At 44.0% G+C, this 24,494-nt stretch overlaps 1 protein-coding gene across 1 annotated transcript in view; it reads left to right on the forward strand.

The window, feature by feature from the left end:
- LOC138265277 (alkaline phosphatase-like) overlaps nt 1-24,494 on the forward strand; it is a 56,247-nt gene that overhangs the window by 11,511 nt on the left and 20,242 nt on the right. The window contains exons 2-5 of the mRNA XM_069212878.1: nt 13,539-13,655; nt 17,861-17,976; nt 18,931-19,105; nt 20,463-20,635. Of these exons, the coding sequence (XP_069068979.1) occupies nt 13,539-13,655; nt 17,861-17,976; nt 18,931-19,105; nt 20,463-20,635 (581 nt within the window). The remainder of the gene's footprint in view (nt 1-13,538; nt 13,656-17,860; nt 17,977-18,930; nt 19,106-20,462; nt 20,636-24,494) is intronic.

Below are 24,494 nucleotides of genomic sequence, written 5' to 3' on the forward strand. Positions count from 1 at the left end.
TCTACAATTGGGGAGAGCCAGTGTATTGGTCCCTTCACTTTTTGAAGATTCCCATCTCTTCTAATTTTTGAAGCAGTATGTGCGATGTCTTTGGTCCACTGGTCCTACCTGTCGATATAACAGGTTCACCTTTTGTGCTTTCTTTTGTAATTCCTAGAATAACGAGTGGCACTGAGTTGGGTTGTCTTTTACTGCTCACATGCTGATTGTGAATTTAATCAATTTTAGCTATTTCAGGTTATTACCATGTTGGAGGGATCTGGTGCTATCCTGTATGATGATCGTCTTAACAACTGTCTGTCCTGGGTCATGTGCAACTTGTTTGATGAAATAAAAATTCAGCTGACATGGCTGCTGGTCTCCATGGACATGCAAGTGCATCTTTATGGGTAATCGATTAGGACAGTGTTTAAGAGCTTTGAATTGAAAGTTCTACTGTCAATAAACTGATTATAGTCACCTACCATTAAACTGATTGTACTCTTCTACCATCAAACTGATTATGGTCAAAATGTTAATGAGTGAGACTACTTCAGCATCTGTGGGATAGAGGGAGGAGTATTTTTCAGCAACTTTGACACTCCTGACCATTTCCTGCCATTTGATCCCTCTTTTTTGACTGTGTTGGGCTGCTTTCACAAATAGTTTACTGTCTTGTAACTCCATGGCTAACCTGGGGTGTGTGTGAGGAGCAAACGCTGAAAGTGTTTTCCTGACAATAGAGCCAGTGGTGGCTACAAAACCTGCGCTCTCAAGACTGCTAATCGAGATATATTTTTTGTGGATGTCCCTTTACCATCCTCCTCTAAATGCCTTCATTAGCCTTGCCTGCCAAGCATTCCAGTCCTGAGCATTTGTTGATGATGAAATGTGGGAGTGGACATGTAGAAACTGGAAGTGGATTGTAAGAGCTGGGAGCCCTGTTCTTGGGTCTAACAGCCGCAGCACAGACCTTCTGTGAGTGATGCAGTCAGATTTGCTTGCATTCAGTACAACTTCATCGCAAGTTGTTGGATGTGGAGTCTGGATTGTGTAGAAGACCTATGGTTGGTTAGCTAGGTGACATGATTGCTTTAACCCCGTGAGCCGGAACAATCTAGCCCAAACTGCCAGGCCAGGTTCTCCCTGGATTGGAAACAAGCACCCTGGGACTGGTTTCAGTGTATCACTCTTCAGCAGCAAGGCTAGCTTGAATCTAGTGGCACAGTGAGCAGGGGACCCACCGCTGGGCATATCCATCCCACTTAGGATGAGTTTAGCAATGCAAAAGGATGATGGACAGAGTGCTGAAACTTTTCAAACACTCACCCCCAGTCACAGATCTGTGCTAAACCCATTGTTCTTTTTCTCACTACGCCACCCCAGTTTGGACCCAGGCATATGCAAATCAATCTTGACCCTTTCCCCCATGGGAACAGTTCAGTCCGAACTGCCAGGCCAGGTCCTCCCTGGACCAGAAACAAGCATCCTGGGACCGGTTTCGGGTATCACCCTTCATCAGCCAGGCTAGCTTGAATCCAGTGGCACAGTGAGCAAGGGACCCACCTCAGGGCACACCCTGGCCACTTCCGGATGGACTGTTCCCATGGGGAGCAGGGTCAAGACTGATTTGCATATGACTTGTTGTGTTGCAGCTTTCAGAGCCGGCCACTTAGATCCCGTAACAAGCTCACGAGATGAGGAGACTGCCAGCTTTGAAAGTTCACCTCTCTGACTCGATATGTTTACACAATTTGGAGTTACGAGCCCTGAACAAACGAGACAGAGTATTTCACAGCATGTCTTAACCCCATTTCCAGGTCTAATAGGCAGCCATAAAGGAAAAAGTATTTCAAGATTATGAAACGTGTCCGCATCATTCCACCGCGGATAATTGTGCGGGACTGGCACGGCAGCCATTACTAAAGGGCACTTGATGCCCCGGTGCCCAGGACAGCCCTGCCAGCGGCCTGCCAGCTTAATAACTCACAAGTTATAATGGAATGAGGGGCGGGGGGAAACGCATTCTCTATCTGCACAAATGGGGGCAGGCTGCGCTTTTTACAAAATCAGCGTCCCGTCTTTACAGATGTCATGGGCAGTCATGTCTGTATTTCCATTGTCAGAGCCATGGAGTTTGTCATCTACGCCGCTTATAACAGTTGGTTACAACAGCACCCATCTATTTGTGGAATTCACCCACAGAAAACTAAAACCAGGGCCACTGGAATTATGTGGCACGGAACACTAACTTATGTGGCAAGGGAACTGAAAATTCTTATTACATCTAAGCTCAAACGGCACCGCATGTTCTGTGGAATCTGAAACGAGGCCATTGGGATTATGCATCAATTGGGGGCCATTTTATGTAGGAAGAAAAACATGTTTATGCGACGTTATGCGGTACATTCCGTTATACTTCCTGTCAGCTGTTTGACGTTTCATCACAAGTGATTAACTCGAGCTAAAGTGTGATCCCTTTTAATGCCTGATTATAGAATTGACCGGTGGAAGATTGTCCTGATATTTTTTCCAAGGGGTTTTGCGTGACACCGCATCTTGCGTGCACCGTCTTTCATAACTTTCGATCCACTTGAGCTGGGATTGTTTCTGTTAAAATCTGCAAACTGTGCAGATGTTGTTCAGTTATGCGGTGAGTCTGGCAATTTCATCCTCACACAGAAAACGCGTGTCACACAGTTGCATTTTTTAGAAGCCTTGATTACAGGCTACACCATGGGTACTCGCAAACATTTTCCCAGAGGCCAAAAAGTTTGGTCTGTGATGTGACCGAGGGCCGCATCAATGCCAGCGGAATGGCTGTCGGGCGAGGGGGTTGGGAGGACTGGCGGTTAAGAATTGGTAGGTGAAGCGAAGCGTATACATTTAGTGGCTGAATTGAACAATATGAAACTAGAAAACCTGGGATTAATGTTAGATTCCCCACTTTTCCAAATTGTGTGATCCTAGGCAATTGCTTAATTTTAGGTTCAGGGTCTGCACCGTACAAAGCTGCTTCTGTGTTTGATCTAATAAACTATAATGTTGTTCATCTATAATATGAACCCAGACCACTCAAAAACTGCACATAACATCTGGCTTGCTTGTTTAATTTACTATTGGCGTATTTGTCAGCGTAGAAGTGAAAATGAATGTTTCTAAATTCTTGTTTGAAAACTATCACATTTAAATTAATACTTCTCATTGCACTGATACAATAGATTCTACTTAGGTGAAATGGACTGCGTGTTAACTTAATACACTTTTTTTTGAAGTGACTGTTATATTTGTACACTTTTGCTGCAATATGTCTTTAAAAATGAACTTGCTTCTAAAGTGCAGCTCACGACTCCCTGGTTACTTTCTTTCCTTATCACTAGTTAACCTTGAAATAAACAATTGCATCTTTATTTATGATCGAGTGAAGAGCAACCCTATACTTCTGTTGTTCAGGGGGCCGCATGTAAAGGTCAACTGGGCCGCATGCGGACCCTGGGCCGTACTTGGAGTATCCATGGGCTACACCCTTTGATATCAGAACAGACATTAATTCAAAAGGGATTTCAACAGAAAATAAATCTATTTCCTGGAAACTGTAAGTATGCATGTAAACATGAGTAGAATAGGGAAAAAAAGTAGCCCTGGTAAAAATGTTAAAGCCAAACCTGCTTTTCTTTCTCTCTCTCTCTCTCTCTCTCTCTGTCTCTCTTTTTCCTCTGTTTCCCCCCCTCCTCTCTAGCCCACCCCCCTTCTCCTAAAGGCTCTGTCCCACCGGGAAAATGCCCAGTGGAAAAAGTGGGCAGTTCATACCTGCAAATCCAGTTCAAAGTCGTATTTACCAAGAACTAATGATTTTGTCTTCCAAGAAAGTACATGAACACCATTTTATGGTCACCATCTTGTCTGCTTCTCCAACTAAATATTTGATGTAACACCTATAAGTGTTGCACTCGGCAGGCAACAACCTTGTGCGTGAGCTCTTCCTGTCATTAAAGCTGTGCCTCTCTTATTCTGCACCCAGTTCTCACTGGCGTAACAAAACTTGACCGGGTCCCCATGCCAATTGAATGGAGCTCTCAGGTCAGGGTACTATGCTGAGGGGACCCCCTGGTGCGCGCTGCTTCTTGAGTTGATTTTGCAGCCACTCGAGTAGATTTTGTGCTCGAACGGCAGCTTTCTAACCGTGAACGATCATAACCTCCTGCAACAGACCGTGAAGGAGCGATCTCTCCAGGTGCCGTCCTAGTGACCATAAATTGCACTAGGCGACACCACATCTCGCTCGCCAATTTAGTTTCCGAGCTGAGCGCGAGAAAAAGCTATGCCACACAGCAGTTGGTTTAATTTGGCCAGAACTCCGCATTACAAGTGTAACCTAGAGTGGCCAAGAATTCTACAAAATATTTTAGGGAGGCTTTTTTTTAAATTATTTTACATTCCTACTTAATAGGCAATGCAACCTTGCATCTGACAAGCTTAATACTAATTTGTGAGATGATCCATAGACTTACAACAGCAATGCCCCAATGAATGAAGACTTTTTTTCTCCAAATTATACCACATTTATTGGCATATTCATAAACAATTGTGACATCATTCTATATAAAATCAATGGAAAATTTTAGAAAATATATAAAATTCCAATTAATCCTCTCACTCTACAAATCACTCTACAAGATTTGAATATCACTCATTCAGACTAAAATGAAACTACGAAATAAACAAATCAATATCTAAATAAATAATCCACGTTTTCTGTTCTGAAGCAAATTAAACTAAATGTATGCATCAGCGATCACCCAGAGAGAGTTTCCAAATTATTTATTCTTTATGGAAGTGTCCTGCGTTCTTAAAACATCAACGATAATAACTGTCAATATTCTTGGCAACAAAAATAAATGTTTCGGCAGTCCTCTTCGTTTTCAGGACTGTGTGCCTTCACCAGGACTGTTTCACAATGGGTCCATTACATTTTATAAGGAGTTGATATGTTATTTTCGCACAAGAAACATCAAGTATTTTATCACTGAGTACATCTACGTGCTCTCTTAAGAGGCACCTCTCTCTTATAATAGGATGTGAACACAGATTGTTAATCACTCCTTTCTCAAGAATCTGTAGTTTTTCCCAAATCTTGGCTTCTCAATCGATGAGGGAGTACAGAGCTATTTTGATGATGCTTTTAGTTGAGTGCCACAGAAGTGTGGGAGTGAGCTGTAGTTGTTTGTAATGGGAAATTCTCCCTAATATCAGCTCTTGCCAAATATCCGAACCAAACATCAGCACCAAGGTCTAACTTAGCACAAGACGTCATAAACTGCTTAATTGTTTTTTTAATTCAAATTTGTGATTTTATTAGATTAATAAAGCATACTAATTTAATAATAATCGAACAAGAATCAAGGTCCCTATTATTCGTTAAGTCCAGAAGTAGTCAATTGAAGAAACAACAGGATTTGGCTGCCCCTTTGAAGATCCCCGGGCAGTCTCTTTGCATGCCAGCTTTAGTGTACTATCGCGCGCAACAAATGCATCAAGATTCACAGACACACCTGCTACATAAAGGGACTGAAAGGTAGATCCCTATTATTTAAAGGGACTGAAATGCACGAAACTAAAATGCTGGGCACAGAATGCGAAGTGGAAAAGAAATTTGCCAAGTCTGAGAAAATTAGTTCCCAAAAGGTTTTGTATGTGTGTCCTACAGAAATCAAGGCAACCAAAAAGTGGCTGGAAACACAAGCTATGTTAAGCAGAAATAATATCTAGGAAGGTGTTTGAGAGAGTATAGTATTTTCTGATACGATCCACGTTTTTTAGAACACCAATTAAAGTGAACATTTACAATGGCTTGAAGGTAGCATCTGTCACAGCCAATGTCTGAGCTTTGTCTCACCTCCATCCGCATAATTTTCTTGATGCCTTTTGTCACTAAGTTGCAAAAGTCTTTATAACATAATAATTGGAAACATTTTGGAAAGTTTCAGGCAGAAGATTGCCTCACATTTGTTCATTTTCCATTTAATTAAGGATTCTGAAGCAAAGTCCATTCTGTAATCTCTCTTTGGGCTTCAAACCACGCCCGTGTCACGTCAGTCACTTTCATTGTTCGTGGACTTGCCTTTTAAAATCCGCTTGCTTTCATTTGTGAAAGGCATGCATACTTCATGCCTTTTCCGGTGTTTAGCCCACCTACACAGCACCGGTAAACTACTAAAAACATGCGAGGCTCGATGTTTTCAGCCTGGGGTCTGGACTACTTTATCTGTTTATTTTCAATGCAGCGCAATCGCGCTGCATTTTACATAGCACGATCGCGCTGCGTTTTGTTTTTCTTTACAAAGCTAATAGCTCTAACTCGAGCAAATGCGAGACCCGTTGCATTGAAAATGCCTGTTTTCATTGGGGACAGAGTGGAGAGGACATGTTCCGTGTGGCTCTCTCATTCCTCTGACCCTGTCTAGCAGTTCAAAGCAGAGGCAGGTGACTTTAGAGACCTACATAACATAAAATTATACATGGGTAAAAAGTGATTCACAGAGATGTTTTTCACCCTGGGGTTCTGAGTTGCATCATAGAGAACCTTTAGCATCACTCAGAACCAGTAAATACTGTTGTTTTTTCTTTGCTCTGATTCTGCACCATATTAAGTGTTAGTTTTCTGGTACAGGAAGCAATCTTGTAGACTTTCACCTCTTCCCACATTAAACCAAAAGAGTGGCATGTTCAAGTAACTTAAAAAAAAAAAAGCCAAACTGAGCCCTGCTGAGACCGTCACTTATTGACGAATTGCAGGTTCTCTAGAAGGCTGCAACCTGAAAATTACAAGCCACCTACATAAAAGCCAATTCTTGGACCCATTTGGTATTAAGCTGGAATATTGTGGCCTAAACATCGTCTGACAAAAATCTAGGTCCCAAGTATTTTTTTTCCACAAAAATATCGTTTTATGGAAGTTATTAATACAACCAATAGAGAGGCAGCACTACATTCTGATATGCAACCTGCCTAACTGATGAAGGTTTGACCAGAGCATTGTTCAGGGTGGTTCATATGATTTTGAGAGGCATCAGTTCAATCCCCCTTGCATGATGCCACAGAATTGGTCAGTGCTCACCACTGCAGATCCCTGGACGTTTACGCTCCGTTTCAGATTATGTGGTCCACGCCATATCCCATTGGGGATCTTGGGGAGCAGGAGGGGTGTAACACCCTAGAATTGTGTGACTCTCTCAGCCAAGATTAGATGAAACTGACCCGGTTTTAGTTTGAAGCATCTAAAATGACATTCTTCGGAAGATCAGGTAAGCGGATAAAACGGGCTCCGTTCACTACACTGCCCGAACTGTTTGAGAAACAAAATCACATTGGCGAAAAGTAAAAAATCTAGGTTTTGTGTTCAAGGCCTTGACCTCTTCCTCCAAGTCAATTAGCCTGTGGCAAACATCTTTAATCAGCTTTCAGGACTTAAACGTATTGGAGCTAAATCACAAAAGTGTTAATGAGTATGGGAAGTAGTATTAAAGGAGCACTCTTTTATTTAGTAGGGTGTTTCCAACCTTTTTTTGTAGCGAGAGCGGTTTCTGATCAGTGAAAGTCATCATAAGCTATCAAAAGCTAAACAACTCGTTCATTTTTACCGGACACCCCCACGCCCAGCTTCCTTTATGTCAAGCCTAATGTCCTTAGAGATAGATACTATGGTCTGAACAAAATACTTTGAGTAGGGGCACTATGGCCAGGCTGCGATACGTGTTAGTGAGAGCGTGGTCTTTAGTGATGTATGAACATGTGTACATATGAATGGGATATATGTGCATGATTAACTGAGAGCCTGTCATATGTACTTGTCGAACAGGACATACCGTTCGCCGTACGTAGAACTGTTACGTGTATATAACAAACATGCAACCATTTTTTTAAATGGGAGAAATTTAAAGTGCAAAAATGTTCATCATGTGGAACATTTTTCTGCATTTTAAATTTCTCTCATTTAAAAAAAAAAAAGACTATATTTCTCAGTTATAAATAAGGCACAGTGATCTACTGGCCACTGGGAGCAAGAGGCCTGTTGTTTGTAAACACAACATTTTTATAACAAATTAGAGAAAATTAAAATTAAAAGTTGACTTTATAACAGGGTAACTTTTTGTTTTAATTTTCTCTTGATTTAAAAGCATTTGGAAACATCATTTTGTTCTTAATTCCAATACTGAGTTGATAAGGACTTTTATTTAAGAGTTAAATACCTTAGCACTTCAGTTCTTCACCTCTGTGCCTCAACAGGGGTCATAAATCTGACTTCAGCACTGGTCATTATCGGGCCCTGCTATTTTCAGCCTGATGATAATAATGTAAAGGACAGACTTCCCTTAACTTTAGAAGGAGAAAATGTGACCCTGTGCTTATTTAAAAATGAGTTCCATTATGTGATCTACTCTGAATGGGTCTGGGAGCTACTGGTAGCTCGCGATCGACTGGTTGGAGACACGCTTTTGTGAATCACCCCAGAAATGTCCAAATCCCTATTAGTAAAAAAACGGATGTGACATAGTTTTTTTTTCTATTAGTAGTTAATGTATGTGAACAGTCCCTAAATATTCTCACATTATTCTCATTTAGATGTTTCAGCTCAATTCACAAAGGTATGTAGGAGTCCCTAAAACAGGAGTCCTACTTTATGCAATCAAAACATGCCTTTATTAAGCCCCATTATTTATTTGTCTATTTTTCACTTGTATATACCATGGGCCAGGCTGAAACAGATGTTGTACCACTGCACAAGCTAAACACGTACAACACAGGGGTGTAATAAATGTGTGCAATTTGCTTTTCTTCAGTGAAATTATACGTTATTACACCAACTCTATCATTTAGGCTATAAAATAGTGAAAATCAGTCCTTGCATCATTTTTTGACGCAAAAATTGATTTCACTCCAGAAAAAGTGCAAAAAAAGCATCAAGAACGACAGTTGCTCAAGTTCTGTGGTTCCTTTTTCCGCAAATGGTGAGTAATTATGTAAAGTTGCATAATGGCATAATTTCTGGAGTAGCATGAAATTCATGAAATCACACAAATTATGCCTGCATCATTTAAATTTCGCAAAGGCCTATCACAACATTTGTGTAGGGTAACTTGAGCATAATGTAATGAAGGGAAGGAGGCACAGACTGCACAACTTAAATATGAAATATGAGGATCTAATTGGCAGGGAGAGTAAAACAAATGGAAATTCAAGTGTAATTGTGCGCCAGAATAGAGTTCGGTGGTGTAATATAGTAGAGGGTGTAGGCAAGGGGAGTGCACCTTTATGAAAGACACCCTGGCTCTAGTGCGCCAGCAGTGAGCCTGTGAGTGTTACTGAGAAATGTTTGGAACAAGTCACAGAGGTACATCCGGGGTGGCCACCTCTCTCCAGGCCATTGTGGACACTGCCTCCAGATCTGACCTTTTCACCCAAATCATAATTTAAGGAGGGTTAGTTTAGTAAGTTCAGTGGGAGCAAAAGATGACCCAGAAGGCATTAGATCATCCCACAATTCCTGACCTGGAAACAGTGTTTGTTATGACCCGGAAGGCGCTTGTAACTTCAGGGACATCTGATTCCAGTATGTGCCCCTGGAACACCAGCGGAAATGCCCTCGGCTTTGAAGTAAATTGAGATAGTTGTGGGAGGAACAAAGGCCCAACTGGATAATTTTATGAAATCACATAGACAGGTATGTAGATGGGGGTTGTAGGGAGACTGCACCCGTGCAAGGCTTTTTGGGCAGTAAACATTCAATATATGGAACTATTATGTTAAACGTTTGTACATCCGTTATTTGACTTGGGGGGTGTGCATAACATCCCAAGAATCGGGGGTGAATACTATTCAATCTTCTAGTGCAGGTATAATTTATACCTTTTCAGTTATAATTTGCTGCAAGCAAAGTGTTCTTTTCTTTGTTTGTGGCCCAGTCCAAAATTTACAAAGCACCTAATGTCTTCGTATAACAATTTACATGGCACACACACAAACTGAGTTGTGTTATGATGCTTTAACTAATGGGTGTAATGGCTAATTGTTACAACCCCATGGTAGGCCTTTCAGCCTTAGAAGGATGAAAGGTTGTGCCATACCTCTGCCTCTACAAGAGACTTCCTCCTCTTTGTTACATGTACAAAATTAACCATCAGTCTCCTTCTGCAGTCATCCATTCGTCTGAAGACCCGCATGTTTCCTGGCGTCCAATAGTCTGGACAGAAGTCTAGTGTTCAGTCTTTTGGCGCCATCTAGTGGCATAAGTAGTTTACAGCATAGTAGGCTTTTTCTTGGCAGTTCTGCTTTTTATTACCCTGCAGTAGTCGAGAGTCAGTGAATCCATGGCATTATGTTTATTTATGTATTCCGTTTGTGCCATATTTGAAGCGATGTTCACATTTCAGGAAACAGCAAAACAGTGCACCGAGAGCTCCAAAAATGCGACAAACTGTTGTCTAAAATAACGACCCTAATGTGTGTGTTGTACTTACGTGCTTTTTTCTACAGGTCTATATATAATGAACTTGGCTCAATGGCATTCAAGTGCTTCACGTGAGCACCAGATCACTAGGCATTGGAAGGCTGAGGACAAGGACTGTCAGGGCTGTTTTCATTATTAAAAGTAGGGAAACGGGGGGAGGGTGTGAAGAGGGGGTCGTCTATTCGTGCTCAAAGAACCCCAGGACTTGATTGTGTCGCCACTTATTTTTAGGGTTGAGCCTGCATTGCATGCGTATCGCAGCGAGACGCTTTAGTGTTTAGAAAAGGGCTCGGAGCCCTGTCGACGTCACGTCAGTATTTTTCATTGGTTCGTGGGCTTGCCTAATAAAATCTGCTTGCTTTCATTAGTCGAAGTCATGCATACGTCATGCCTTTTCCGGTGGCTAGCCCCCCTCGAGCGCATCGACCAAGTACAGAAAACATGCGAGGCTCGCTGTTTTCTGTCCGGCTCGTGGACTACTTTTTTCTCTAATTTACTAGCGCGATTTCGCTTGGCAGAAGTCGAGCGCTTTACATAGTAAATTGCACTTTTTCGGGTTACATACATAAATGCACTTTTGCCGATAGGTGAAAAGTCGGGTTAGGAGTTTACAATGCTATCAGCTCTAACATCAGCATACGCGAGACCCATTGCATTGCAAATGCCTGTTTAATGTTTGTTGTGGGCCTACTGCACAGCTTTTGAACTTCATGGGATGGGAGTTTGGGGAAAAGTTCTGAAAACTCACATTTTTTGGCTCAACTTTCGAGGGTGTGTTAGTCATGTAAACCCAGCCCAATATCACGCCGTGAGCGCCATGGGGTAATTAGAAATTGTCGTCCAGCCCTAAAACTCTATTGTTTTGTTTAATTTCACCCCTCAGTACATCTGCAAAAGCTAAACTTCATCTTATCAGACAAACTAAAGAATATTTTTATTACACATTGAAATTTCCTGATCTGTTATTGTTATTTCACAAACAGCGATGGCATCAAATCCTATTTTTCGCAGGTGATGCCACAGCCATGCATTATTTTCCATAACACACAGGAATTATCGTGTTCCACGGAGACACATTTCTTTCAATAGTGTGAATTGATCGTTGTCACCAGTTTCTAAGAATAAAAATGATTTAAGTAAAAAAAAAGTGTATCAAAGAAAACATGAAAGGTTGATCAGTGACCGTTTATTTAATTTTCTTCTACCCACGAAAAATAAAAACCTAAATTGCGTGAATGAAATGATGACTCATTGTTAACTGAACACCGCAGAGAGCAGCTGTAAATAATCTTAACTTTCACAGTCATAAGGCCTCATTACGAGGCTGGTGTTCTCGCGGTGGCGGTCCGATCGCCAAATGACCGCTGTCTCCACCAGGAACAATGTTCCCGACCGGCTGACGGAGGTCCAGTTTGGAATCAGCCAGGGAGGCGCTGAACTCAGCTATACCATGCTGCTTATGGACCATAATACACCAGAGCCCATCATGTTTTCTAATATGTCTAAGTTGGAGACAAACCTTTTATGATCCCATCCAGTCTTGCTGCAAACTTGCCTGGTCCACCCAGAAAGAGATTCTTTCTTGTATCAGGCTGTGATGGGTACATATTTAAAACAACTAACCGGAAGTCATCTGGCACACGTGGAAATAACCAGAGGTTTAACCATGCAGGTACTGTACATCTCAGTCACATGTCATGTATGATCAATGTTTCAGAAGAATCTACAAGCAGCAAAGTCAATCTACTTCTTCAAAGACAAGTGTTTCTATGTTGCAACCTAATTTTGCCTCAATTTTCTAGTGATTCTTAATTTAGGCTCTATTCAGGGCCATCTTATGTCAGATACTGGGGGCTCCATTCACAAACTTGCACCATTAAGAGGTAATTTTCCCCATTCACATAACTCAGCAGTAGTTCTCCTGGAAATCTGAAAGAACAGCAGCATTACAGATGCACCACAGAGTCATTTTTATTTTATTTTGCTATTTCTCAAATTCAGAAGTTTACTCTTGTTACAATTACTCACTGGGGTGTGGCTCCTGAACATAGACTCTGTGATACTGTGGAACACTAATATTGATGACAAAATATCAAGGAAGGAAATTAGGAAAAGTAAGTGCAGAGGGGAAAATATGGATTTATTGTCCCTAACTCCACAGCTCTGTACCTTGAAGGTACTTATTTACATCTTTGCTGGAGTAAATCTTCCACCCTTTCAATGGTGAAAAAGATTTGAGAGTAGTTTGTGAGTTTGTAGGTGATCACAAACTCTTAAAGCATACCATGCCGTGACCTTAGACTTCATCACCCCGCCTCAAGTGGGTGGGGTTTACATCTGCAGAATGTATCCCTCTGTTGTATACCATGATACACCAGGAGATGTATTCATTCCTGAAAGGTAGCCTTCTGTGGATACCCGTCTTGCATAAATTGGGACATCCTCAGCCATGGAAGTATGCTTATGGCTGAAAATAGTTTTGTGAACTGGGCCTTCAGCCCTATCTGCAATCATGATTCTAGGGTGGAGTTGGTCCACAATTGTCGAGATGAGCGGTAGTTCAGTAATTGTTTCCCCGAAGATAAGTGTGTTGTTACCTGCTCTCTGATTGGTAAATCATTTTTTTCTGAATATATAACATAACATGCTGCTTCATTTAATTGACAATGGTCTTGATTTATATTTGGGGGAGGAGTCACTCCGCGTTGTGATGGATATCCTGTCCTCCAAAATATAAATCCCATGGGATATAATCAAATGTATATTTTGGTGGGATATCCCTTACCGTTGGGATGGAGTAACCCCACCGCCAAAACTCTAAATCAGGCCCAATTTCCCCAATTTTTCCACAGTCTTTAAAATGCAGAGGACCACTGGTCATGTTGTTTAATTTTGTGGAACAACTTCTTTTCAGATGATGTACTCATGAATGATCCAACAGTCTGTGTCTCACTAAAGTGTTGCCAGACTCTGCATGCCTTTTAAACCTACGCCTCCTGTTTGACGTCATGTCAGCTGATCATATGTTGACGGAGGTTCTAATTTGTTGCAGATTATGAGAAGGAGCCCGAGTACTGGAACCGGAAGGCCAAGGAGACCTTGACCTCTGCCCTCAATCTCATGCCCCAGATGCACAAGGCAAAGAATGCTATTCTCTTCCTGGGAGACGGTAAGTAGGGGTGTGTGGAGGGGGTACGTACTAATTGGTGACAGCCCGAAAAGGTAATTGTTTACTTGAAAATGTGTTGCAGGTAAAATTTGACATTTTAAATAAAAGTGCTATTTAAACAATGCAACTTAATTGTGAATGCAATGGCCCAATTTTTAAAGCTGTCTTTTGATTTAATTTACTCCCAGAAATTCAGAGGTAAGACTTATCTAAGTCGGCAGTAGGTAACTCCTATGCATCAAATACACTTAGCGAATCAGGGGTTAGGGTAGAAGCAACTTCTTCAAACGAGGTGTACGGATTTTGGGGCTCTTCGTTTTATTTTATGTATAATAAAAATAATTGTAGCTCTCAGAACAATCATTTTTATCGTACGATTTTATATTGTGCAGATTTTCACCCCCATCTGCAGTTTTAAATAATAACTTACTGTTGGCAAACTCAATGTTATGACCCCGAGGATGTTTCCAGTCCTACTCGACAGATGTGCAGGGATGTGTGGTCTATGTCCGTGTGCTCATGGATGTTCTGTTATTGCATGCATACACCGTATATTAGTACACCGTGTGAAGGTCATGCCTATTGGCATTATCAGTGCTTACTTTAAGAGAGGCCAAGGGCTGATCTCTCTGTGCAATCATAGAGGCGTTGAAAGTGTTTAAAGTTGAAAATAAAACATTTTAAAGAGTTTTGCTGCCAGCATTGGTCTCTATAGATGCACAGTCCTTTCCTCGTCGCCAGACTGTATTTGTGTTTTTTTGGCATTTCAGAAAAATAATATAAAGATTATAAAAAACACAGCACTTGCCCTCTCTTTTTTGGGAGCAAAATATGCAAAATAAAAGAGCTCGTATCAGACAGTAAGGTCACGTAGGAAATGACCATAGCGGGGAGAAAAGCACAAGTAAAAAAATCCTACAACTTCCTAGGTCCGACTAGGTCTGTTTTTAAACTTGAGGTTGGGATGACAATCTTCACACTCGCTAGAAAACAGCAGTTGTTTACCTACAATAGTATTCATAATCTCTATATTTACGCAACAGGCGCACCCTAGAACCAGCGAATTGCCCGTTTGTCTAGTATTACACCGAATATGACTACATAGTAGTTGTAGTGTAAAGTCCTTAACCCACACCCGAGTAGGTCTGTTATCAGCTTACCCGGGTTCCTGGAGGGCGCACAATCTCGGTGTTGCACAGTTTTCTTAGAAGGCCTGGGTTGGTGGTGAGCACCATATCTCACTGCCCTGTCAGCGCCGGTTGTCACTGTTTCTCCAACAATAATACGTTTTAGTCCCTGCTTTTCTTTACCAGGGTGGAAGCTGGAAACACTTACTAACAGCACAATCTTAATGGCCAAACTGTGCCACAATTAACTTGGACTTCACCATCTGCCTCTTGCTAAAGTATTTAAGGCCGGTTCCTCGCCCATTGCCCTGTTTTGGGGGGGGGGGGGGGGGCAATGGGCCTGTTAGCTACGTCAGTGTGGATTATGCGGGGGTTTCACTGTTGTTCATCGTGGCTGAGCTTGTATTTTTCTCTGTCCTGCTTACAGGACAGACAGACATTACAATAGTCCATTTCAGATGACTCTCTGAAAATGTAGAATTCAAAAACATGGTTTTTAGAAACACAGATCCGCAAACATATTATACTTTGCATAAGGACTTCTCTAGTAATATTTCCATCAGCCAAATCACTCTCGGGTGTTTCCACCGAATATGCTCAGGCTTGAGTTACAATAGTAAATTAACTCACTTTTAATACTTATAGAAAGTTCGTTCAGCTGGATTTAGGAATTAAATACATGTCGATAATTCTGTAGGACGATATTAATGCAGGGTTGAGCTTTTCTCCGTGTATAGTTTAAAGGCTGTTTTTTTCAAAACATGTTTTTGTATTTGATTTCATAAGAAACTTTCCTGTTCGCCTAAAATGGATAAATATCACCCTGCGTTATATAAATTAGTTTGGAGAGAAATGCCTTTTGATTTACGTTTTACTAATTATCAATTGAAGGCGACTTACAGTCTCAATGCAGTGAGCATAGATTTACTTTCACAAAGAAACAACCGCCTCATAAAAACCTACGGCCACATGACAAGGCTGATGGTTCTAAGACCGCCAGCCCCGCGGTGGCAGTGGGACCGCTGCAGCCGTGGCGGTTCCGACCCCCACATTACATGATAGGTGGGCGGACCCGCCTAAAGACCGCCGTCCCCGCCAGGAGCATGGTTCCTGATGTGATGACGGCAGCAGCCCTGAACTCCGCGCCGCTTGGCTCAATACAGCCCCACTTTCCACCAGCCTGTTTAAGGCAGGGGGCCCCACCATGGAAAGGCTGGCAGAAAGCCAGTCCTGCGGGCTACAGGTTAGCTCCTGCACTGCCCATGGCATGGGCAGTGCAGATCACCCCTGCCCAGCCCCATTGGAATGTGCACAGTCTGTTTTGCAGACAGTGGGCATTCCCAGGCTGCTGAGTGCTAGGGTATTGCCCTCGGCTCCCTTAAAGGAGCCGAGGCCAATATCCTGGCACTGTTCCGGCTGGCCAGCCCGGTGGGAAGGCGTATTACAATGTTCCCGCCGGTCAGCCTAGCGGGAACATTGCAATACGCTTCGGGGTTGGGTGGGGCGTCACTGCCATGGCAGTGGCATCCTCCCCGTGAGTTTGGCGGTTCTGCGGTGGGACCGCCCAACTCATAATGAGGCCCTTACTTAAAATTAGGGCTTCCTGTTTTTCATTTTTACGGATAAATACAGACAGCAAACATTGGCTTTCAAGTTTATTGTCACACAGCCTCAAAAGTATGACCCACAGGCGAGTGAATTTGCTCCCTGCATGCCATCATTGTTCGAGTCGTCACCTACTACGGACTGACACCACACGACTTGACATGTAGGTCAGGGACAGGGTTTTTTTAACTTGTTTTTTCATCCTGATGAAAGACCAGGACCATGGTATGGCCATAAGAAAGGGCTGAAAATGTCAGCAGTATGAAGAGGGTCGTAGGACCGGAACTCCTTAGATTAAGACCCTGATAACCTTTTGCATTTAATCATACCCACTATCACAATAAATAAAGGGACACCTTGTGTTTAATGAGGTATTTTTCTCTTTAGACCTATGACAGGCTATCTAAAGTGCTCCCTAAATTCAGTTGTAGCCCACCTTGGCTTGTAGGCGCCAACGTAGACCAGATGATGAAGCATGCCACAACTAGAGTGGGTGAGGGTCGAATAAAGAAAAGCTATTTTTTTCTTTATTAAATAAGAATATACAGATTAGGAGCTCAATAGGTGTATTTAAATAAGGGGTTAGGAATACTTTGTTGTTGTGAATAAGTGTTCCTAACTACAAGTGGCATCTAACTTTGTTTTTTTTCGGGAATGCATGCACACCTTCGGCCATGTGTGTTTTATTGGGGCCAATCTCCTGGGGCCATCATGGTGTCGCTCACCTATCTCTGAGGTATGATCTGAGTTTTCCTGTTTGCACATGTTTACGGCCCCACCTGTGACCTGTCATTAACCACAGGCCTAGGTCTCCGAGCCGGCCTCACCACGTACCTAAGTGCTGGGGTTGACAGAGTTCACAATGGGGGAATCTAATAAGGGTGATGCGATTTTGTTCGTATATATGAATGTGTCGCTGTGTTCATTAACATTGATTACTAAAATATTAACAGAATTGTAAGCCAGTGTGTGCGTCTTTGCCTATCTACACAGGCTTTACAGATGTGGTGAACATTGAGCCTACACATTAAAAAGGGTCAGTGGAGGAGATCACCCCAAATGAATAATAAATAAATTAATACTTTAAACTCAATTTTCATGAGTTAATGATCTGGTCAAGCACTTCAACAAACAATGTAGTGAACATTTACTCCTCCCCAACTAATCCAGTCTTCCAGAGTTAATAGGGCGTCACAACAGTGTGTACTTGGCCTCTCCTTGGTATACAGGAAGCATTGTTAGTCCTATTGTGAGGGACCTATGGAAAGAGGTTTCTTCAGCTACCAACGTTTCCGCATTCAGAGTGCGAAACCCTCAGTGGTCTGACTCTGAGCAGCATAGTCTTCTGTCTTACGGATCACATTGACTTTGTCTTGGTGATGTTTCTTTACACGTTATCACTGTTTTACTTCCACAAAGGCATCAACATGTCCTTCTGTGATGGTGATACACATCTGTCTAATCTCTTTTCAGGTATGGGCATCTCCACCATCTCCGCAGCTCGTATTTATAAAGGACAGCTCGAGGGTGGCCCTGGTGAAGATAGTCAGATGACGATGGACAAATTCCCTTATGTGGCTCTCTCCAAGGTAAGCAGTGCAAGATACCGCTCAGAAGGGTGGAGGTCACATGGCAACCAATGGATGAGCATCTGTAGCCGTCATTACCATTGCAGATCTCCATTGATGGCCAACTGGACAATTCATCTTATCGGCGACAGAAGTCAACACTAGTGGCTGCTTATGGATGATCCTTTGTATGTATGTATGTATGTATGTGTGGATTGTTATTAATATAGTGCAAATCTAGGTGTAGAGCAAAAGCGCACTGTAAACAAATGGGGGAAGTTAGAAGATGGCACAAGATTATTGATATCACTTAGGATGTATATAATCACATTAACTTTCACCTTTACAGTCCTCCTTGGAAAAGCAAGGCTGTCTCCACAGACAGAATAATAAGAGCCGGAGGGTTTGGAAGAGCAGAAGGAACGTCTTAAACCAGCAGCTCTCCCGCGGGCCAAACCCATGGTTTGCCTGATCTGTTTGGTGTTGAGGAACCACTCTCTTCCTGTCCTCTGAGCATGGGTGGTTAGTCTACTTAATTTTCTCCATATAGTTTCCAAAACCTTTTAATTCTGCATTTATGGAGTGGAGGGCTAATGCAACAGACACTTGTAAATCTGGATTCTGGAAGTGAGAGAGGGAAATCCAAAGACAAAAGTTAATTTGGTGACAGTTGTCCAGTGTTGGACATAGCTAAAATATTGGGCAAGCGTGTGAGTGTAGTGCACCTAGGTGCGTTCCGTGGTGTCCATGGCTCCCGGACCTTGCATATCGTTAAAGGCTCCTGGGTTAATCCCACAAGCTTGTGATCCTGAAACCATGACTTAGGCGCATGCTATGGTGGCAGACCCCAGACCTGGGCCAACTCGATGGTTAGCAGTGAGCAGGAGAGGACAGTAAATCGCTGTGGTACAGCTATCCCTAATATGTGGTAATCTGTTTTGTTGCCTTTAAATGCAAACCCTCCTTCTTTTCCAGACATACAACATAGACCGGCAGGTTCCTGACAGTGCTGGCACCGCAACGGCCTACCTGTGTGGAGTAAAGACCAAATCTGGTGTCCTCGGACTGAGTGGAGCAGCTGTCTACGATCAGTGTAATACCACCTTCGGCAATGAGGTGGAATCAATTCTTCATCGGGCGAAGAAAGCGGGTATGGAAGGCTTAGTCTCCTCTGCCTCAAAAGGGCCTAGCTTTGCACTTTCTAGTGGATTTGAAAGTAGCTAGCCCACTTGTAGGCACTAAGAGAGCTCAGTTTAGCCTACCATCCAATGACACTGTACCCATGTATGCCACAACCAAACACATGATACCTTCACAAGGGGCGGCTCCCCCAACCAACGATTCAGAAGCGTCCGAGAGGACGGATTTCCAAGGTAGCTAGGCAAAATCCCAAATATTCAATTAGTTTTCCTGTTTTATATTGATTATCAATGACTTTTTTATTAACTGTTGTTGCACTTGGATCCCTTCAATGGGCTTGGAGCCTCCTTTATTTACTGATGGTAAGACATGATATGCAATGCAGACAAAGGTGCCAAAGGAGACAAGAGCATCCTGGCCATGGAAGCAGCAAAATCTGTATATTTGCCTCCGGCTGTACCCAAATCATTCTGCCCCTACTCATCTTTCATCCATCCTTTTCCTGCTTCACACCTAGGGTGCCATAGTCTTCGTCGGAGTCCTTCCACTTGTGTGGACTGATCTCTCCCCTGTTTTTTTAAATGTCTACCATGCCCATGACTGCCTCTCTTTTCATTATCACAGCCTGATATTGGCATCATACAGTCCCCCGTAAACAAAACTCAGGATCTGCCGACCCTTTTCCTGATTGGGCCACATCTCACCTTTGTTGATCAGCATGTACACTATGCACAGGAAACACTAATCCCCACATTGTAATCTAAATTTGGTACCCTTGATATTTGTTTAGTCTGAGGCAAAGGGTGATTTCCACTGAAGTTATCTGACATGTCGTGTCAACTGGTAAACTCTGTAGGTACACAGCATGACTCAAACATAATCTGATGGCAATTGGCGTTATGTGATGCCCCTTCATGGTGCACAAACCATGTAAAAGTCAATGTGTAAAGTTGCTATGACTTCTCTCATTCGCGAAAGAGCCAGCCATTGCCACATCACAACCACAAGAAGGTGGATTTTATATTTTAATCCAATCGTCAATTTGTTATTCCTTCCAGATGTCCACGTGTGACTGGGTCTTTGGTTGATTACCAGCCCCATTTAATTATGTGGTGACGGTACATTGACCAAACATGATCTTATAAGGTCATCAATATAGGTCTTCACCTACATTCGTCGGGATATCTTGCATTATTTATAATCCATTGCATCCCTTCTCAAGAGATCATTTTATAGAAAACACTGATGATCAAGCATGACTTTATAAATCATTAACACATTATATTATCAAGAAATGATGATCACCGCCAAAAGGAGATCAATGCACCTCTTGAAGATTCACCTTTTTGCAAATGTTTATCTTCCAGGAAAGTCCGTCGGCATTGTGACAACCACCAGAGTCCAGCATGCTTCTCCAGCCGCAACCTACTCCCATGTGGTCAGCCGGGACTGGTACTCTGATGCGTATATGCCTAAAGATGCCATCAACCAGAGCTGCACCGACATCGCCTACCAGCTCGTGCACAATATTGACATTGATGTACGTAAGGACAATCCACACTTTATGAGGAGGGATGATGATCAATAATTATTTGGATTTAAAAGGGCCTAACCAAATCCCTATAGCATTATAATTTTTGATCATTTGTAATTTGGATGGTGGTTGCTTGAATGCTATATCATAATTACAGCTCCTCCTTTGATGATAATCGATGCATTTTTTATTTGTTTCTTTACATTTCAGTATATATATTTTAAATCCTCAATATACTGTATTTATCCATATTTCCCCTCTGTGAATAAACGAAGCTGCAGCTAGTGTACTTTAACAGTAACTGGTAAGCATACACTGACTATATGGTGTCTATACACGTTAGTGCTCTAAATAGTTACATATAATAAAATATCCATTTACTTGAAAATACATGGTCCGATCTGTAGCCATTTAAATTCATTATACCCTTTTTCAACTTCCTAAGCTATTACTGTGCACAGCTTATGGCCTGCTATCATTGACCGAGGCATGGATGAGACAATCTTTTGCAACATGAATGTCCCCTGCAGTGCTTACTTTGTGCTTGTTGTTTCCGGTGCTGAGCATCGGCACTTAATGTTGAGGGCCGGCGCTTATTCTTCTGCCTCAAGCAATTAATGCAAGCTAAAGACACATATGGGAAAGTCGAAGGAAGAGAAAAACGAAAAAGCGTCACAAAAGGAGCAGGCAGAAAGCTGCTAGAGTGCGCTGAAGGGGCAAGGAGTGGCTATAAATGGATTGAAGAGGCCCGAGGTAGTTTAAGGATTACGCTGCCTCAGTATTCTATGCTCCCACATTTAATTGCAGCAGCTGTGTGTTTAAGAGGAGGGCTTTGGGCACCAGCACGTTTTTACTTACAAATTAAGCACTGTTCCCCTGCATTGTGTAGATTCATGTTCCCCACCCTGAATGCCCAGCTGCATATATCTTGTATTCTGGTTTTTGAATTTGGGCCCTGGCAACATGCTAACTTATCCTAATCTCAGAGGCCTATGCCTGTCCCTTGACATAAGTGAGGTCTTGAACCTGCCCTGTGTCCCGGAGGGGTGCACCAAAGCATCCTCATGGACAGACAGGGAACTACTGTTCCTTCCATGAGTTTAGCCTATAAAGCAGTGGTCGAGGCGTACTGTGTGTTGTGATTCCATACTTGTGGCCGGACCTTTTTATCTGTCAGTGGAATTGAGGCCTACTGGTGCACTGGTCATCAATCAATCAATCCATTTATAAAGCGCACTACATACCCGTGAGGGTCTCAAGCCGCTGGGGAAAGAAAAAAGGGGGGGGGGCTGCTACTGCTCGAAGAGCCAGGTCTTGCGGTGTCTTCTGAAGGTGAGAATGTCCTGGATCTGTCTTAGGTCGGTCGGGAGGGTATTCCAGGTCTTGGCGGAGAGGTAGGAGAAAGATCTGCAGCTGGAGGATTTGCGTCTGATGCAGGGGATGGAGGCGAGGTTGGAAGAGCGGAGTTGTCGGGTGGGGGTGTAGATGCTGAGTCTGTTTTTAAGGTAGGCTGGTCCGGTGTTGTGGAGTTGTGGAGTGCTTGGTGTGCGTGGGTGAGGAGTTTGAAGGTGACCTCTTGTCGATGGGGAGCCAGTGCAGGTCTCTCAGGTGGGGGGTGATGTGGCTGCGGCGGTGAATGTTGAGGATGAGTCGGGCAGAGGTGTTTTGGATGCGTTGGAGGCGTTGCAGGAGTTTGTACTGGATGCCGGCGTAGAGTACGTTGCCATAGTCGAGCCTGCTCCCAGAAACTCTGCGACGACCTCTCCACCTTCTTCCACCAGAAAATCACAACCATCCACGACAGCTTCAACACCACTCTGCCGCCAGACCCCACCCCTGACATCTCCACAGACGCCTCCTGCCTCACCGCCTGGACCCACGTGGACGACACCGAAACAATGACAACCATGAACACCATCCACTCAGGCTCCCCCACGGACCCATGCCCACATCACGTGTTCAACAAAGCCAACGCCATCATCGCCCCCAAACTCCGCAAGATCATCAACCTCTCCTTCGACTCCGCCACCTTCCCAGACAGCTGGAAACACGCAGAAATCCAACCCCTTCTCAAGAAACACAAGGCTGACCCCAACGACCTCAAAAACTTCCGACCGATCTCTCTCCTCCCTTTTCCAGCAAAAGTCATCGAGAAGATCGTCAACACCCAGCTCGCCCTCTTCCTCGAAGACAACTCCATCCTAGACCCCCTCTCAATCCGGTTTCAGACGAAACCACAGCACCGAGACTGCACTCCTCGCCGCCACAGATGACATCAGAACTCAAATGGACAACGGCGAAACCTCGGCCCTCATCCTCCTCGACCTATCTGCCGCTTTTGACACAGTCTGCCACCGCACCCTACTGACCCGCCTCCATGAATGCGGCATCCAAGATAAAGCCCTCAACTGGATCTCATCCTTCCTCTCCGACAGAACCCAGAGAGTACGACTCTCCCCTTTCCGCTCCAAAGCCACCAACCTCATCTGCGGCGTCCCCCAAGGCTCCTCCCTCAGCCCTACGTTGTTCAACGTCTACATGGCCCCCCTCGCTAAACTGGCCCGCCAACATCACCTCAGCATCATCTCCTACGCCGACGACACCCAGCTCGTCCTCTCCCTGACCAAAGACCCACTCACCGCCAAAACCAACCTCCACGAGGGACTAAAAGCCATCGCCGAGTGGATGAACGACAGCCGCCTGAAGCTCAACTCCGACAAGACGGAAGTCCTCATCCTCGGGCGCACCCCTTCGGCCTGGAACGACTCCTGGTGGCCCACCGACTTCGGTCCCCCACCCACCCCAGCCAGCCATGCAAGAAACCTTGGCTTCATCCTGGACTCCGCCCTCACCATGTCCAAACAGGTCAGCGCCGTCTCCTCTTCCTGCTTCAACACCCTTCGAATACTCCGCAGAATTTTCAAGTGGATCCCAACAGGAACCAGAAAGACGGTGACCCAAGCCCTCGTCAGTAGCAGACTTGACTACGGCAACGCACTCTACACAGGCATCCCAACAAAAGACATCAAACGACTCCAGCGTATCCAAAATGCATCCGCCCGCCTGATCCTCGACATACCCCGCAGATGTCACATCTCCCCTCACCTGAAGGACCTCCACTGGCTCCCCGTGGACAAGAGGATCACCTTTAAACTCCTCACCCACGCTCACAAGGCTCTACACAACACCGGACCTACCTACCTCAACTCCAGACTCAACTTTTACGCCCCCACTCGTCAACTCCGCTCTGCCAATCTCGCCCTCGCATCGTCCCCAGGATCCAGCGCAAGACCTCCGGCGGCAGATCCTTCTCCTTCCTCGCCGCCAAGACCTGGAACTCTCTCCCCACCTCACTACGACAGACCCAGGACCTCCTCACCTTCAGGAGACTCCTCAAGACCTGGCTTTTCGACCGCTAACAGCTCACCCCCCCCCCCCCCCACCCCCCCCCAGCGCCTCGAAACCCTGACGGGTACATAGTGCGCTTTATAAATGTAATGATTGATTGATTGATTGACGAGGGCCTGTGTTACTGTTTTTCTAGTTTCGGTTGGGATCCATTTGTAGATGCTGCGAAGCATGCGGAGGGTGTTGTAGCAGGAGGAGGAGATGGCGTTGACCTGCTTTGACATGGAGAGGGATGAGTCGAGGATGAAGCCAAGGTTGCGTTTGTGGTCAGTTGGTGGGGGACCCAGCGTGGTCGGCCACCACAAGTCGTCCCAGGAGGAGGGGGTGGGCCCAAGGATGAGGACCTCCGTTTTGTCCGAGTTCAGTTTCATCCGGCTGCCTCTCATCCAGCCGGCGACGGCCTTCATTCAGCAAAATATTTGCTTCTATGCACTTAGCTCCTAATGCTAGCATCCTA

The sequence above is a fragment of the Pleurodeles waltl genome, chromosome 11 (assembly GCF_031143425.1).
Source record: "Pleurodeles waltl isolate 20211129_DDA chromosome 11, aPleWal1.hap1.20221129, whole genome shotgun sequence".
NCBI lineage: Eukaryota > Metazoa > Chordata > Amphibia > Caudata > Salamandridae > Pleurodeles > Pleurodeles waltl.